The 18,819-nt window shown below is 43.3% G+C and overlaps 1 protein-coding gene across 1 annotated transcript in view; it reads right to left on the reverse strand.

Moving 5' to 3' along the window:
• The window catches only part of myo16 (myosin XVI), a 301,066-nt gene that overhangs the window by 72,810 nt on the left and 209,437 nt on the right, over nucleotides 1–18,819 (reverse strand). Inside the window, exons 22-23 of the mRNA XM_048598425.1 lie at nucleotides 17,832–18,032; nucleotides 2,716–2,791 (exon numbers count right to left, since the gene is read on the reverse strand). Coding sequence (XP_048454382.1) covers nucleotides 2,716–2,791; nucleotides 17,832–18,032 — 277 coding nt within the window. The remainder of the gene's footprint in view (nucleotides 1–2,715; nucleotides 2,792–17,831; nucleotides 18,033–18,819) is intronic.

Genomic DNA, 18,819 nt, shown 5'->3' on the forward strand with positions numbered 1-18,819 from the left:
TTGCTGGAAAAGCTCAGCAGGTCTGGCAGCATCTGTGAAGAAAAAAACAGAGTTAACGTTTTGGGTCCGGTCACCCTTCCCGGAAGGACCTGAAACGTTAACTCTGTTTTCTCCTTCACAGATGCTGCCAGACCTGCTGAGCTTTGCCAGCAACTTTGTTTTTGTTCCTGATTTCAAGGAGCTTGGAGAATAAGAGTAGGGAAGTTGTACTGCAAATGTGTAAGGTGCTGATGAGACCATGTCCGGAGTACTGATAATTTTGGTTCCCTATTTAAGGGAGTCATAAAATTCCTACAGTGTGGAAGCAGGCCATTTATCTCATCGAGTCCACACTGACCCTCCGAAGAACATCCCATCCAGACCCACTCCCCTACGCTGCATTTCCCATGGTTAATCCACCCAACCTGCACATCCCTGGACACTATGGCCAATTTAGCCTGGTCCTTCCACTGAACCTGCACATCTTTGGAAGAAATCATTTCATTGGTGGTAGTTCAGAGAAGGTTGATTCGGATCTTCACTGGAGTGGCGTGATTGTCTTATGAGCAAAGACTAAATAGTTTGGGACTGTGCTCATTGGAGTTTAGCAGAATGTGAGGTGATCCCATTGAAACACATAGGATTTTTATAGGATTCTTAAGGGGCTTGACAGGGTAAATACTGAGACAATGTTTCCCCTTATAGGGGAGTCTTGGACCAGAGTGCATAGTCTCAGAATAAAAGGGCACCAATTTAACACTGAGGTGAGTACGAATTTCTTCTCTCAGACGATTGAGAGTCTTTGGAACTCCTTGCCACAGAGAGCTGTGGGGGCAGAGTCCTTGTGTATACTTAAGGCTCAGATAGATAAATACTTGATTTGGAGAGTTATGGAGAAAATGTCGAGGAATGTCGGATCATCCAGGAGCTGAACAGCCTATTCCTGTTCTGAGAAGAGACTTTAGAGGGGCCCAATATGTGATGCCTCCTCCATCTGGATGCCTGGAAGGGCACTGGAGTGTGGTCAAAATCCCTTGCTCCCCACTTGCCTTGCAGTTCATTCTGAGCTAGAGTGGTTGACTGCAGGTCAGTGTGAAAATCTGGCAATAACAAATAACAAAGACCACTCTTGGAATACTGCATGCAACTCTGGTCTGCCTGCTATATGAAAGATGTTGTGAAACTAGAAAGGGCTCAGAAAAGATTTACAAGGATGTTGCCAGGGATTGGAGGGTTTGAGCTATAGGGAGAGGCTGAATACGCTGGGGCTATTTTCCCTGGAGTGTCAGAGGCTGAGGGGTGACCTTATAGAAGTTTATAAGATCATGAGGGGCATGGTTAGGGTGAATAGCCAAGGTCTTTTCCCTCGGGTGGGGAAGTCCAAAACTAGAGGGCATAGGTTTAAGGTGAGACGGGAAGGGTTTAGAAGGGACCTAAGGGGCAACTTTTTCACGCAGAGGATGGTGCGTGTATGGAATGAGCTTCCAGAGGAGGTGGGGGAGGAAGTGGTGATGTTGAAGAAATCGAGTATCTTTCCTCCCCTTTCTGGTTCATGTCCTTGGTTGCAACGATGGAGCAGCAGCGTGTAAAGGTTAGCTTCTTTGAACTGGTATGCAGTTGGAGTTTAAATGTGGTGCCAATGATTGCTAGAAGGTTATGGCTGCTACTGCATGGTTGAATGAGAAGACCCCTGTGGAGCTTGGATGCACAATTAATGAAGCGAGCAGTGGATGAGTGCAGGAGAAATGACGGGAAGTCATTTACGAACACCCCAAAAATAACCAGAACGTGGGAGATATCAGTCCATTGCTTCTGCAGTCATTTAGGCTGGGGCTAATTTAGGCCAATATTTTTAAATTCACCCAGCGGATGTGGGAATCTCTGGCTGGGACAGCATTTATTGCCTGTTCCTAGTTACCCTTAAGAAGGTGGTGGTGAGCTGCCTTCTTGAACCACTGCAGTCCACCTGCTGTGTGTTGATATTAGGGAGGGAATTCCAGGATTTGACCTAGTGATAGTGAAGGAATGCCGATATATTTCCAAGTCAGGATGGTCAGTGGCTTGGGGAGGGAACTCGGAGGTGTGGTATTCCCATGCATCTGCTGCTCTTGTCCTTCTAGATGGAAGTAGTCATGAGTTTGGAAGGTGCTGTCTGAGGATCTTTGGTGAATTTCTGCTGTGTCTTGTCGATAGCACACATTGCTGCTACTGAGCGTCAGTGGTGGAGGGAGTGGATGCTTGTGGATGTAGTGCCAATCAAGTGAGTTGCTTTGTCCTGAACGGTGTTAAGTTTCTTGATTGTTGTTAGTTGCTTGGTTTTTATAAGCAATTACCAGCTATGTTTCTACAATTTAAAAATTAAAAGTAATCTATACAGCATTGTTTGACCTTGGAATGCTCCTATTCAATAAATATTTACATATTTGTGTGTCTCATGAAACGTTATAGAATATTTCCTGTAAAGGATTTGAATATGGCAACCTTTTTCAATCTATTATGGGAAGCGCTTTCCCAGCCTGCTGAGACAAGTATTAATACCAGCTCAATGAAAATATTGCAAAAAATGACATAATTACACAGTGGAAACTACATTTATTTCTAAATGACATTTCATTCATGACATTGAAAAGATTTGAGACATAACAACTATCTAACTTAGTTAATTAACACAAATAAAGTGGTTTAAATATAGTGCTTGCAATATGTTTTGATTTATTAAAAAAAACAAACACTTACTTTTCATAATAAAAAACAGGCTTTGGGAAAGTGAATCTCTGTTCTTTTCAATCGCTCCTGTTAAATCATAGGTTACCTGTTGCGAGACAGAACATCGCACAGTGTTTCAGCATTTTTCTTTAACCAGAATGTTTATGCTTTCAATCTGTTTTATTTTCACTGTTCTGTTGCTCAACTGAAGATAACTATATAATTTCCCACAGCAGGAGTAAATGTAAATACAGTTGAAAGTGATGAATCACGTGGATCAAGATCAGTAGTCAAAGGAGATTAACTACACTCAAAACTAATAACCTTTCTGCCTAAGTGGCACCTATGTTTCCAAAGTAAATACTACTTCAATGGAATAATAAAACTAATCATTACTACCATCAAAGATAATAAGCACCACAACTTTAAAGGATACCTGTTGGCAATGTATATCTGCTGAGACATGCTTGCTTGTAATCCAAAAACAAAAGACTCTAAAGTATAATAAAGTTTGCTCCGAACGCAAGGAGTTTAATGCTCATTAAATCGAAAGTCAAGTGATACTACGATCTTCAGGTTGCATGATAACTGTCAGCATCCCCTATTCCTGAGGAAGGGTAATACCTGAAACATTGACTGCTCCTTTCCTCCAGATGCTGCCTGGCCTGCTGTGTTTTTCCAGCCTCCCATTTGTCTCCCTTGGATTCCAGCATTTGCAGTTTTTTTTTGTCTCTAACCAAGTTCTCTATTCATGCTTGGCTTTTAAAGTCATTTGTATATGAGAATGAATTCACCAAGGGCTGGTGCTCACAGATAGGGAAGAACTGGATGATTTAAATCTAATAGGTGTTGTAAAGATTGATGAAATGTTTTTGGTTCCTGTTTTTCAGTAAATGCTTATCATTATTAAAAGTTATGACTGAATGCAAATGTTCAATGGTTCAGATGTGTCGACAGTCACCCGGGTTGAATAAACAAAGTAGCAAAACCTTTGAAGCAGCAACAGCAATGATGAGTGGACTGCCACTGTGCTCGAAGATTCTCTCAATCTGCCACTGCTGCTTATTTTTTCCAAGGTTTTACAATCCCATTGTCAAAGGAATGGGCACTGCTACGTCCTTCGGGGAACCTTGTCAACATGGAGTAAAGTCAGGGGGAGGAGAGGACATGAGATAACAAGGTGTAAAGCTGGATGAACACAGCAGGCCAAGCAGCATCAGAGGAGCAGGAAGGCTGACGTTTCGGGCCTAGACCCTTCTTCAGAAATGGGGGAGGGGAAGGGGGTTCTGAAATAAATAGAGAGAGAGGGGGAGGCAGATGGACGATGGATAAAGGAGCAGATAGGTGGAGAGGAGACAGACAGGTCAAGGAGGCGGGGATGGAGCCAGTAAAGGTGAGTGTAGGTGGGGAGTTAGGGAGGAGATAGGTCAGTCCAGGGAGGACGGGCAGGTCAAGGAGGCAGGGATGAGGCTGGTAGGTAGGAGGTGGGGATGGGGTTTGAGGTGGGAGGAGTGGATAGGTGGGAGAAAGGATGGATAGGTTAGGGAGGCGGAGATGAGCTGGACTGGTTTTGGGATGCGGTTGGGGAAGGGGAGATTTTGAAGCTTGTGAAGTCCACATTGATACCATTGGGCTGCAGGGTTCCCAAGCGAAATATGAGATGCTGTTCCTGCAACCTTCCGGTGGCATCTTTGTGGGACTGGAGGAGGCCCAGGATGGACATGTTGTCCAAGGAATGGGAGGGGGAGTTGAAGTGGTTTGCGACTCGTAGGTGCAGTCATTTGTTGCGAACCGAGCGTAGGTGTTCCACAAAGCGGTCTCCAAGCCTCCGCTTGGTTTCCCCGATGTAGAGGAGGCCATTTCGGGAACAGCAAACATGAATGCTTTTTACAGCTTCAGCTCTTGTATGGTAAATTTAAAGGTTTAATCATAGAATCCTTACAGTGCAGAAAGAGGCCATTTGGTCCATCAAGTATGCACTGATCCTCTGAACAGCATCCTACCCCACACTTACCACGACTAATCCACCTAGCCTGCACATCCTTGGACTATGGCAGGAAACTAGAGCATCCGAATGAAACGCGTACAGACACAGGGAGAACTTATAAGCACCACACAGACAGTTACCCAAGGCCAGATTTGAGCCCAGGTCACTGGCGCTGTGAGGCAACAGTGCTAATCACTGAGACATTATGCTGCCTGCGTTTGAATGCTAATGGATAGAGGAATGGATGAGTGACTGAGTAAGGGGTGGATAAGTAGGTGAGGTTGGTGAGATGTGTAGATCAGTAAGTTAGATTGATGGCAAGATGGGTGAGGTCAGTAGATAGTCGTGGTCTGGACTGGGTACATCGTTATGATGGGTAAGTGGGTGAGGTGGTTGAATGGGTGAGGAGCGCAGGCTGGTAGGGTACATAGGTAGGTGATCTGGCGGGTGAGTGGGTACATGATTACAGGAAGTAGGTGGGTGAAATAATGAGTGCAGAGTCCAGTTTGGGAGTAGTTGAATCTGGGCAGCGGGGTTAGTCATCAATAGACAGCCAGGAGGACTCTAAGTAGGGGGTCAGACAGGTGTCTATATGCCATCGGATCCAGTCTGGTGTGTGTCTCAGAAACTAAAACAGAAATAGCGGAGAAACTCAGCAGGTCTGGCAGCATCTGTGGGAAGAAAGCAGAGTTAACATTTATAGTCTGGTGACTCTGCATCAGAACTCCTGATGCACAAATCTCACATGAGTCCAAATCAGGATTTCCACAGGGACTCACTGTGCATCTTCAAATGTACGTTCAGTCTCTGACGATGTGGAGACCAAGTGATTTGACCTATTATTTTGAAGTTTCCGGTGCTCCTTTACCACAAAGCTCTTTTGGGACAGCTGTCAACCAAAACGATGAAATGTACCATCAAAAGGTTCTCAGATGAAAAAATTAGCAACCAAATGTAATTTTCTACCTTTCACTTGAACACGAATCTGAGCCATGCATGTTAAACATGAATTAGCTGACATGTCAAATATAAACAGTATGTTTCATCTTAAATAGTTTTACACAATCCCAAACTCTTGCATTGCTCCCAAGGTAGCTTGGAACAAGGTAGCTACACTGTTCCACAGTAAGCTGTTCTTTATTCTTGAAGGTTAGGCCTTATTCAATGACTGCTTTCACCTTCAAGATTCATGAGTTTATGATCATCATCAGCAAGGTACACTTCTAGAAAATCTCCCCAACTTTGGTCTCCTTTTGTGTTGAGGAAAGTTACTTTAGAAAGGATGACAATACATATGCTAGCATTGCCACCAGTCATCCAGTTCAAGGAGATGAAAAAATGAATGAAAGCAGCTGCACCTTCCCAAATACATTTGCTGGAATTTGTGACCATAATACATAGAAGCAGAAGTAGACTCTTCAGTCCATCAGGTTTTCTCCATCATTGAATGAGGTCATGACTGATCTGATAACTCTCAGCTCCACTTTCCTGCCTTTCCTCCCACAATCTTTGATTCGCTTGCTGATTAAACATCTGTTTATCTCAAACTTGAATATGTTTAATGACCCAGCCTCAACAGCTCTCTGTAATAAAGAATCCCACAGATTCACAACTGTCTGAGAGAAGAAAATTCTCTTCTGTCTTGTATATGCGACCACTTATTCTGCTGTCTGATCAGAGACTCTCCCCTCAAGGGGAAACACCCTGTCAAGTCCCCTAAATTTCTTGCATGTTTCAATAAGGTTGCCACACATTCTTCTATATTCTAATGAGTGCAGGCCCAATCTACCTAGCCTCTTATAAGACTGTCCCTCCATACCAGTGAATCTTCTCTGGACTGCCTCCAAGGCACTACATCTTTCCTTAGATAAGAGGCTCAAAACTCTCCACAATATTCCAGCAGTGGTCTGACAAGTAACTTGTACAGTTTTAGCAAAACCTCCCTATTTTTGTTTTCCATTCCCTTTGAAATAAATAGGAAATAACCGATAAAATGGGACCATTCAAGGTGCCTTAGCTGTCAACCTATCCAGTCAGCTCCCTATAAAATCTTGCCCCATCACAGCATCTAAATGTTCATTCAATAAATTGAATGATTTTTGCCTCCATTATTATACATGCAAGTCCATTTTGTAAGATGTTCACACCACACAGGAAGCAAGTATTTACGGATGGTGGGATTTTGCAGATGATGGGATTTCCCTCCCCATCTGATCCTCCTGCTCACCAAAACCAGAAATTCTTGCCATTAACTAGTTCTGGCTGCCTATACAGGTGGATAAAAATACCTCTTGTTTCGATTTATGCAAGAAGTTTTTTCCCTGTAGCGTAACTTAATATTTTGCCCCAACCAATAATAGCAAAAAGAAAGCAGATAAGCTGGTTATTTATGCTATTTTTAATTGTTTTTTCTTATCAATCTGTTGAGATATGTTCTTACAAGGGGGGGCTGGGGATTTGAACTCGGCCTCCCAGTCCAGGGGTAGGAACATTACCACTGCATCACAAGAAGGGCCCCTACTGGTTGTTATCTTAACCTGCTGTTTGTGAGACCTTGCCCTGTGTAAATTGCCTCTTGCATCCACCTATATAAGGATTGCTGCACTTCAAAAATAATCAATTCGTTGAAAGTATTGCGATGCATGGAGGGTGTGAATGACACACTATGAACGTAATTTCTGATTTACTTTTTCCTTTGAATGTTTAAAATAAAAAGTTTTTTAATTGACCTGCTGAGGAATGTGGGGTTTGAATGCTCAGTGGTCAGCACTGCTGTTCCCACAGCGCCAGGGACCCGGGTTCGATTCCAGCCTCGGGCGCCTGTCTGTGTGGAGTTTGCACATTCTCCGGATGGTCCGGTTTCCTCCCGCAGTCCAAAGATATGCAGGCTAGGTGGATTGGCCATGCTAAATTGCCCGTAGTGTTGAGGGATGTGTAGATTAGGGGATGGGTCTGGTTGGGATGCTCTGAGAGTCGGTGTGGACTTGTTGGGCCGAAGGGATTCTATGATTCTATGATGATGATGAACGTAGGCCTTTCAACCTAGAGGTAGGAACAATACCATAACAACCCGTGTCAATAATCCTTCTACAACAATTAATATGACAGCAACCAGATGTCCTTCCATCAACTTAAGCAATGTGCACCATTTCAAGTAAGTGCTGCAAAACTAGCAATCCCTCAACCCTGTCCATCTGCCGTCCAGGATGAAATGTCCAGGGATTTAATAAACCTGTATTGGTTACAAGGAAGACGATTCAGAATTGCAGAATATCAATGAACTCACTGGAGTACAAAGGAGTTGGAACCTTACATAAATTACTCCACTTAACAGTGGTTTATTCTCTTCCCACTCTTGATTTGGCACTGAGGTGATGAGAGTGTTTTAAGCAGGGTCACGCAAAAATATTAAGGAGCTTGATTCTCTACTTGCATGTCAAGCAACCTTTTGAAGTTTGACAGATTCATCACTGAGTCTGCACCAGACGATGCTGATTGTTATGTCTGGAAAATCACTCTATAGAGAGAGAGAAAAATTGAAAGCTTCCTCATTGATTAATCCATCTTCTTTGTGTTCAGCTGGAATGAAAGTTTCAGTTTCAGAGACTACTTTGGCCTGCAGCAGTTTCCCAGATGCACTCCCAGGGCAGAGGTTAGATGACAGTTGAGAAGGCTATTTTTGACACATGCACTGATGAGAAGATGAAAACAAATTGATCAGCACTAAAAGGCCATTATGCAAACGGATATTAAGGGCCAGGAGACTAATCTAGTAGCCTGATTTCCCCATTGTGTGATTATAGTTTAAAATGGCTAGCTCCAGTGATATCAGTCTGCATCAAACAAATTTATATTCCTGACTTGAGGCTATATATAACGAACATACTCTTTAGGCTCCCACTTGTGTGCCTTACATGTTACTTAAAGACTGTTTTCCACCAAAGGACATCATTCTTTTACAGTCAGACGTTTAGTGATATTTGAGAAGGGATATGTGGTCATTTTTCTTTCGAAATGACACTTGGTATTTTCAATTTGGCCTAAGTGGCTATTCAAAGTTCTAATTCTTGGTCAGTTTTTCATAAAGGAAGGCCATTTATATCATCATCATCACATGCGCATCAGTTTCCCAACAAACGTCTATTGGAGGTAGAATGGCATCGGGCATCAGGCCACATGTCTTAACTGGAAATAGAGAGAGAGAGAGTACACAGAAGGTTTTTATTTTAAAAAGATGTACAACAAATAAGCTCAAAATATACTTAAGAGCATCTCCTCAAGATAACTGCGCAGGTGCCAGTGGGAATATGAAATGGTAGAGATCAAAACCAGTCCATCGAGTACCATACCCACATCTAGGTTCCCACTTCTGTTCCTGTCACACTTTATCTGCAGTAGGGTGAGGGTGGGACAGTTATACCCATCTGTCGGTCGACTGAATACCTTAAATGGGCAGTTAACCTACTATTGCCAGATTTTAACTAGAGGCAGGAGAGGCTCCAGCAAAGGATCCCAGCCCAGCAGCTTTCTGTTGGCAAGTGGCAGCCCTCATTTATGGTCCCTCCTCGGAACCTATCAGAGGGTCTGTCCAAAGTTTAAACTCTTCCACACGTCCCTTTAATGCTCCCTTCCCCCTTAGCAGCATTCTCTCCACGCTGTGCATTTATAAATCCATGTAACAGGCCATCAAGAGCTGCACAACTGAATTAATACAGCTGCACACATCCCAGTGGTAAAGTGGGATTTACTCTTACTCTACTCCACTACAAACCAAAACATTTTCCCACTGTGACTCTATCTCAAGGTTTGAAAATTGTTGTCGGTGAGAAATATGAGTGTGTGGAGCCTGTGAGAATGGGAGCCTGTGAGAATGGGAGCCTGTTATAACACAATGACAGCTTTATTCAGCTCAATCAGGGTTCTATGGTGTCCACTGCTACTACAGATTTTGTGGCTCCGAAATTTCAGCTTGCAGGCCCCCAACTCAGAATCCCACACCCCACATTCGGAAGCCCTGCTCTAGCCCATTGGTAAAGGAATAATAGACTTACCCACAACAGGAAACTAAAGGATGAAAGCCAAGCCTGACATGATTAATCAGGTGGAATTTGTTTTAATATTCATTTGTGGGATGTGGGTGTCTTTGGCTGGTCAGCATGTGTTGCCCATCCCTAGTTGCCCTTGAGAAGGTGGTGCTGTGCTGCCTTCTTGAACCACTGCAGCCAACAATGCCATTAGGGAGGGAATTCCAGAATTTTGACCCAGTGACAGTGAAGGAACGGCAAAATAATTCCAAGTCAGGATGGTGAGTGGCTTGGACGGGAACTTGCATGCAGTGGTGTTCCCATATATCTGCTGCCCTTGCCATTCCAGATGGAAGTGGTTGTGGGTTTGGAAGGTGCTGTCTGAGGATCTTTGGTGAATTTCTGCAGCCAATGTTCTCTCTCACCTATCCTTGGATCCAGAAACTCTGTCTTTTGCACAGTCATTCTTGAGCTCTTAGCTCACAACTTCATTCCCATTCATTGCTTCCTTCCCTGCCCTTTCACTCATCACCATCCGCCTGGTCCCCACTTCCCTCCTGGTTTCTGTTCCGTCTTGACGCTACCGCACTCACTTCCTCCCTTCTGTTGCCCTTTTCCCAAGGGATGTGGTGAATGGAAGGCAGTGAGGAGTCGTAGGTTCAATGATGGAAGCAGGGATTAGGAATGTCAAGAGGGACGCAGCAAGCTGGAGAGTTGAGGTGGTAGCAGCTGGTGGGGAGATAGGGAAGGGAACTGTTGGCGGTGGAATTCGAGGGAAGGGAAATGGGTGTGTTAGGGAAGAGTGGAAAGCAGGGCAATTGAGGAGGAGAGTAGTGAGCGGAGGGGTTGGAGAAGGGGTGTCAACATTGGAGGAGTCAGGCAGGGGCACCAGGGTTGAGAGGGAGGGGGAGAACTACAAGAACAAGAGTTTGGGTAGGGAGTGGCAGAGGGGGGGGGGGGGGGGGTGGGGGGGGGGGGGCGTGGTGAATCAGTGGAAGGGAGTGAGGGGAGTGGTCATGGAGGGGAACAGCAAGTGCCGGACTTGAGGACAGAATCTACAGGTGGAAAGAGTGCTCGTCCCAAGAATGAACTGTACAACTAGTTCCCCCTCCCAGGATTCCATCTGCATTTTGACACCCTTCAGGTGCATGTGACTTCCGAGGAGTTTAAAATTCTGATTTCTGTCACCAAGGACCCTCTTCAAGAATATCCAACAGTGAGCGCAGGATTAAGCCCCCACCCTGCTGCCCTGACTCAACTTGATCATTACCTCCCTGCAATGTCCTGACCAGATAAACTATCACTCCAACCTGACCACCCCCAAATGGAACTCCCATCCAACCATACTATTCTGTACTGACTAACCTCCCATCTGGCCCCACCTGACACCCCACCCAGACTAACAAATATCCAAACTGACCTGAAATCCTTTGAATGACCACCCCCCTCACTGACTGGCTCCCAGACCCTCCTACCCTACCTCAACCTGAATATGCATGGCTTCCTTGCTTCCTCACATCCCTCCCCCTGTTCTGATTGTGTGCTTGTCTTGACTACCCCCGTTCAATCTGAGCAGCCCACCTGCTTATCCCCTCCTCACCTGAGCTAATCATCCCCCAGCCTGATCATTCAACCTTGACTCAACAACACCCAACCCAATGATCCCCGATCTTACCTGAATACCCCTGACCAACAACCACCCAAGCTACCACCACACATCCAGCCCCCATTCTCCTTAACCCAATTACAAATCCCCCCCAAACAGACTTTGATATCATTGCTTCCCAAATGTGGATTTCTAGCCTCAGGTGGGAAGTCAGGATAATCTGAACTGGGCTGCTGTTACCTTTCCCTGCTCCTCTGTTCTTTATTTCAAACTGCGGGAGGCCACTAAAGGTAACTTCCTCCGTCAGAGGTACAGGTCCAGTTTAATTTGTAAAGGCTTTATGAGAACTGACAAAATGTGTTGAAGATGAATGATATTGAAATTAGAATTAGACTGAAAAACTGTTATGTTGGGACACATCTGCAGCTGAAGTTATTGGGTTACCCCCTTGATATCTACCCTAACTAACTATCTTCTCATCCACTCATAATCCACATGCATTCATTAAAATACTTGAGACTTGACATTTCATGAAAAAGAGATATGTTTTTTTCTTCTGAGATAGCAAGAACATCGGATGCTGGAGTCTGAGATAACACAGTGTGGACCTGGAGGAACACAGCAGGTCAGGCAGCATCAGAGGAGCAGGAAAGTTGACGTTTCGGGTCCGGACCCATCTTCAGAAATGCCCATTTCTGAATAAAGGTCCTGCCTCGAAAGTCAACTTTCCTGCTCCTCTGATGCTGCCTGGCCTGCTGTGTTCCTCCAGCTCTATACTGTGTTGTTTCATGTTTTTCTCTTCTGTTGTCTTTTATTTTGCTTGCCGGATTGAAAGGCTGCACTGATATAGTTCTGTATAAACATCAACAGCGTGTTCTGGAAACCTTTGATGGATGAGGACCAAATGATACCATTCTAGTGAAAATTAACGAACATTTATTAACCACTTGCACTTGATACAGAGGCATGGTTGAACAAGATTTCATTAGAGTCTTCTCTACTCAGCTTCCAGTATCAAATGACCCAACATTGTTGATGATGTAACCCAGTTATTAACGTATAACTATCAACTCCCAAATGTATCAATTGCAGCTTTATCCGTTATTAGAAGCCACAGCTGAAAGTAGGCAGCATCACTCTGGGGCTACAACTCTACAGGCATAGTTGCTAACTGGAAGATCTGGGATTGTGTCTCTCAGACTTTCACACCCAAGCTAACAAGAGCCAACCTCTCTCTAAATTCAGAGACAGTGGGAACTGCTGATGCTGGGGAATCTGAGATAACAAAGTGTAGAGCTGGATGAACACAGCAGGCCAAGCAGCATTAGAGAAGCAAGAAAGCTGGTGGCAGTTGGAGATGAAGAGGTTGAGGGAGGGTAGGAGGCCTTGGGGTGGTGTGAAGGGTCCAGAACCGAAACATCAGCTCTCCTGCTCCTCTGATACTGCTTGGCCTGCTGTGTTCATCCAACTCCACACCTTGTTATCTCTCTCTAAATTCAGTGGTTTTACCTCATAAGTCTATTGTTTTGTGGAAGTGACTGAGCTATTTTCATTACTATTCACAATCAGCTGAAATGACTAAAAGTTGCCTTTTTTACATTTTTTATCAATTCAGAAGACAAGCCTTCTTAGCTCTCTCTGTTCTAATCCTGTCAAATTGAAACAAAAAATCCTTATTCAGTTGTATCTCCCAATTCAACTTTTCTTGTGTAACATTACTAAAATAGGAGCTCCAGTCTAAACCTAACAACTGCTTCTTCTAACATATGGGTTTGAACTATAGTGGGAGACCTAACAGGTTGGGGCTATTTTCCCTGGAGCATGGTTTATAAATTTATAAAATCATGAGGGGCATATGTAGGGTGAATAGCCAAGGTCTTTTCCCCAGGGTAAACTGAGTCCAAAACTAGAGGGCATAGGTTTAAGGCAAAAGGGGAAAGATTTAAAAGGAACCTAAGAGGCAACCTTTTCATACAGAGGATTGTGGGTGTATGGAATGAGCTGTCAGTGGAGGTGGTGGAGGCTGGTTCAATTACATCATTTAAAAGGCATCTGGATGGATACATGAGTAGGAAGGGTTTAGAAGGATATGTGCTAGATGCTGCCAAAAGCAACTAGATTAATTTATGATACCATGTCGGCATGGACAAGTTGGTGCGAAGGTCTGTTTCTGTGCTGTACAGCTCTTATGACTCTATATGGTGGTGTAATGATTAGAATACTTAATCTGGAGCTTGAGATTTCAAATAATAGAAGGATTTTTAATGTTTTAGTTCATATTTTTAAGTTTCGGACACAGTGCTGGATCTCTGAGGCTGGTCTACTGTACAGCTGAGCTCAGTACCCTATAGCATCCACAGTACTTTTGGGGTCACCTACCTTCACCTCTATCCAGCCCGAACTTCCTGACTGAAAATCCAACATCCTGGCATCCAATGCTTAAGGTCAGATTTGTGGAGCTGGGATTATTCCCATCACTGTGTACCTTGCCTGGGTATCCAAAGAAATACACAAAGTGCAAATGCAGTTACCAAGTCTACTCTGAATGCTCCAGTTTTCACACTCCAAGGTTATCAAAGTCCCACTTCACTGGAGACAGTTAGTGACTTAATGGATCATGTGTCTTTGTGAACTGTGCAGACACAAAGCCCAACCTGAACACATTCCTGCTGCCACAGAAAACCTGCTTGTGAGTGGAACTGCAAACTTCTGGGCTCAACCACTATTTTCACAAAGGCAGTGTTCACTCGCACAAATTCAGCCTTTCACAAAGATGGGGCAGCTCCCTAGTCCAGGATTGAGGAAAAAATACAGGCCTTGATCTTCAAAAACTGTGTGGCAGTCACCTGCAGTTCATTCTGTTTTCTAGCTTCACTTGCAGTTTGCCATTACAAGCAACTCCATTAGAGGGTGATTTTTGTGTAACTTAATTATTAGCATCATGCAAACTATCAGCAAGAAGATCACTGGCCAATGAAAGCTGCACATTTGGCAATTCTTGATGCTATTTAAAGACAACCAATGTCTTTTTCTTTAAATTAACCTACTTTTCTTATCAACCTGTTCAGAGAACTTATTACACACCTCCGGAGTAGGTGGGACTTGAACGTGAGCCCAACCAACACTTATTCAATGGGAAAGAGGTATATTTTGCAACCTAGACAAGAAGAACGCAGTCCTGAGTGAAAATATTGCTGAAGAAACTACAGGGAGAGCATTATGACTCTTTGATCCTACCTTGGAAGCCCTGGTACAGGAATGAAGATAAAGAGCTAGATGCTTTTTTCTTCAACAGATAGGAAATTCTCTAGGCATCTATTCCACAATCATTGAAACAATTTGTAGTTCATGTGATTAGCAGGAGCACTGCATACAAGATATAACTACAATGTTGGAAGAAATTCAATTATACAGCTAGAGTTAAGGTGAGAGCATTGTTGTTTTACTCTGTCTTTACACTTCCTGTGTTTTCATCATTTTCACACTGACAATATTCATATGCCTCCTCTTTTTACTACTTTAACTTTCCTATATTTAATGTAATATACCCCCTTACACCTGTTTTCTCATACATACCAACCACCTTTCATTTGCCCACAACTCTCATGTTACACGCTGACTACAATGAGAGGCACATTCTCTAAATACCTCACACAGTAGCTTCTTTCTGAGAGGAGAAAGATGTGCATAATTCTAGATAACAGCATCATACAATGAGTGGAAGAGACTGCTTTTACTTATCTTCCTGCTCAGAGAGTATATGCTGGCCATTCTAAGCAGGGGAAGATTGAGGCTGTGGCAACTACTGTGTCTGGGGGACAGGCCTTATAGGATTTATTCAGAACCATTCCTCTTTATCCCCCTTGATCTCTCTTCAAACGTTTTGCATGGCAAACTCAGGTGATTTCATGATCCACTTCACTCCCTCTGTTCTCCCTACATTCTACAAGCTTCCAAATATGGGGAAGTTTCTGTGCTTGTCAAAGAAGGGAATGGAATTCTTTAAGAAAACTCACCATTTCTCTTGGTATTGACATCCAAAAGTGCCTGCTCAGATGCAGACATTTATGGAAGTGATTACATGAGGTGACTCAGTTGGCACAAATCTGTAGAATGTAGGACTTGGGGATAAGTTGACACATGTACCAGCTTGTAGATTTGCATTGGTGTTTTTGCATACTGCAGCAAACCTTTGCTGTATTGAAGGTTTGAAATGATCGAAGAAAACTCATGGGTATTTGCTAGAGAATGTTAGGTGCAGTGACACACTATCAAGGAATCTTAATGAAGCATCCAGTTGCAGCCCCTCACACAGGGAGTATTCTATCCAATATGGATGTAGCAGTCTCCTCCAATAACAACACAGTAATACCCATGCTGTTGGACCCTCTGCTGTTAGTTTCTATGCTGTATGACTCTATGGCTGGCATTGACTGTGAAAAGTCATATTGACCGGAGCCTCCAAAGCATATTAGTCATCTAGTTGTGTTGAAACAACTTCTACAGGAGAGTGGCCTTCATTTAATGAGAGTGATGCCTGATGTCGTCTCTCAGAATCCTAGCATTGCCAACTCCGTCACAATCTATTCCAGCTAGTAGCCATGAACCAAGTGGATGGACCATGTTGTCTGATATTCCAGTAACTTTACAGGCTCGTTAAAGACAGTATAGTGAGCTGGTGAAGGAGGAAAGGGTTAGGACTGTTGCCAGTAGCCTGTGGTCAAAGTAACTGTATGTTGAGGGGAAGCAATGCATTTTGGCTGATAAGGCCACAGGAAAAATACTTCCAGAGCATAGGTTATGAAAAAGAAACACACTCCACGATAGCCATTAAGGATGGTTGTATATGTTTATCCTAAAAGAGCACAACTGGGCTGAATGGTAAATGCGTTTTAGTTCTGGATTCTGAGTTAGAGTTTACTTTGGTAGTGAGGTGAGGATAAAATCCTTGAATTGAAGTAAAGGAAGTTGGGTCCTGGCATTGCAGGGGCCATTGTGTTCACTGCTTCTCTTCTCCTTCTCTCTCTGATCCTAGATCTCATGCAGGCTTGGCTATCCAGGTGATGGTAAGGACAGGTCTGCTGTGATGGACAAGTTGTGAATAGGCGAGCACAAATCTGGATAGCAGCTTAGTGTTCAGCTGGAAATTCTATCCAGAGCGGACCAGTCGGTGGAACCTTCTTTTTGAGCAGGATGGTTGTTTCTTGATGATATTCATCATAATTCTCACTGGAAATCTGTCTTGCTCCTATTCCTGTCCATGGTCATGAGCCAAGTGGATAGGCTTTGTCACTTGATAATCTACCTGTAAAATAAAGGCCTGATAGGAATGAAGGCGGTGCAGGGGATGAAGCAAGATGCATGTTATGACTACTACCAGGGCAGTAGACACAGAGCTGCCTGCTACTGCTGCTTATAGTCACTACGCAGTTATATGTTGACGGAATGGAATCGTGTGCATTTGATCTTGTTAGGATGATGATAGGGAGCACACAAAAATGTTCCAATGCTCTCTTGCCCTGAATTGCTCTGTCCAATTGGGGAGAAAGAAATACTAAGCTATCCTTTGTGGTAAAACGATGCACTATGGGATATGCTAGTGCCACTTTCTGCAGTCATAGAGGAGATATAACTCTAAAGTTAAAGCTGACAGCAACCCTGAAATCTACAAGCAGCGCTGTCCAAGACTCAGGTTTGAGTTGTGAGTGCCACAGGAGAAATAATTGGTGACAGGTTTTGTGATGAAGCAACTGTAGCTGAGGCATTGCTGCTGCATAATGTTTGTGTTGAAGCGCTCACCGAACATTTCAGCAGGCAACAACACTTTGCTCAGTGTCCTCTCACCTTCCACCTTCTTCTGGCAGTTATCGTTGTTACTGATCTTTCTCATTCTCCACACAATAATGAGTTAATCCGTGCTGGTAATGCCTGAGGGCAGAATGTTGGCCAGGATACTGGGAGAACTTTCAATGCCCGGGGTGGAGGGATGGTGGGGTGGGGTTCTCTTTTCCCCATTGAGCAGAGGACCAGATTAAAATTTTATTGAACAACAGGCAGCATTTTCTCATTAGTGCACTGAAATATTAACCTGCAAGTTTCATCATTAAAACACTTCAATTTTCTAATAAAATGAATCGCATAAAATTTTACAGCCTACGTTACATGAATCTCCAAGTGTGAAATAACACAACCAACTAAACAGTATGAGCGAATAACAATTCCTCCACATTATTATTTAATGATGTTGCATAGACAGTGTTCATATATCGCCTATATTTGAGCTTGCTGCCAGCAAGCAAATCCATGGCTTCTTCGTATGCAATATGCTATTCATCACAAGTGAAATACTCTCATTTGCTTTCATCAGACTAGATTATGTTGCACAAAATGTTTTTTGAGACTGCTTTGTGGAGCAAGACAATCTAGTAATTATTCTTAAACTTCAGCAATAGAACTAATGGCTTCTTCAAATTTAAATGTTGCCCTTAATTAACCATATGTGACTAATCACTCATTTCTGTAAACTCACCCTTCCTGCGTAATGCATGATAGTGAATGCTGAGCCTGGATCCTTTGATGGAATGTTCCCATTTCCATCCTTTGTAGACATGTAAACAGCATTTGTATGAGCTGTTTCCAAATGGGACTGCAGCCGTTTGCTGAGGCTTTGTTCCATTGATCGAAGAGTCTGGCTTTCTTCATCTAGCATCGATAAAAAGCCACTAGGTTTCTGAGATGACAAAGAAATAGATTGGATAAATTAGCAATGTAGCCTGAATGACTCCTTAATTGGGTGATATCCATTTGGTTGGATTAAACAAAACTCAATTTTAAACCTGCTAAAATGGTTCCTATAAAAGCTGCTGTAAACTTATGCCCGCAAATGACCATTCACATTATTTTTTAAAAACAAGACACATTAAATCTTTGGAAGTAGACATAATGGTCCAATATTTAATCCACAAACAAGACGCAAACCTGTAAGAAACATAATTTCAATTGTGTTTAAAGAAGTGTTTAATGAAGGAGCTTCAAAGATAGCTATAATTGAATCGATAGACTGGCTTGATTTCACACTAAGCAATAAAATCATCAAGCATAAATAAGGCAACTTTATCCTGATACTTAAGGCAAATTTCAGGCAAGTTTACATTATTTCATTAAATAGAAGTTGCATGTGCATTGTTTGAAATGTTACACTTTTCATAACTCAGCCTGTAGAGAATAAACAGGTGCGTCATAACTGAAAAAAAGAAGCAAGTGGTGCTGGTGCAGGTGAAGTGGGAGAAGTCAGAAGGGGAAACAGTGAAGCAGCCTTTTCCTATGTCCAAACAGTTTTTGTGAATTAATGTGTAAATCCCTGAACTGGGGCCGTTATAGCAATGAGTCTCCTTCTCCCGGCTGCTACCATTCTGGTCAGGAGTACTACAGCCTAAGTACATAATGCCTGTCTAGGCCTAGGAGTATGTATTCCAGAGGATTAATATAGCCTAGAGAGATCCCCATCTGAAGTCTGT

This window comes from Rhincodon typus, chromosome 6 (assembly GCF_021869965.1).
Source record: "Rhincodon typus isolate 14 chromosome 6, sRhiTyp1.1, whole genome shotgun sequence".
NCBI classification, from domain to species: Eukaryota; Metazoa; Chordata; class Chondrichthyes; order Orectolobiformes; family Rhincodontidae; genus Rhincodon; species Rhincodon typus.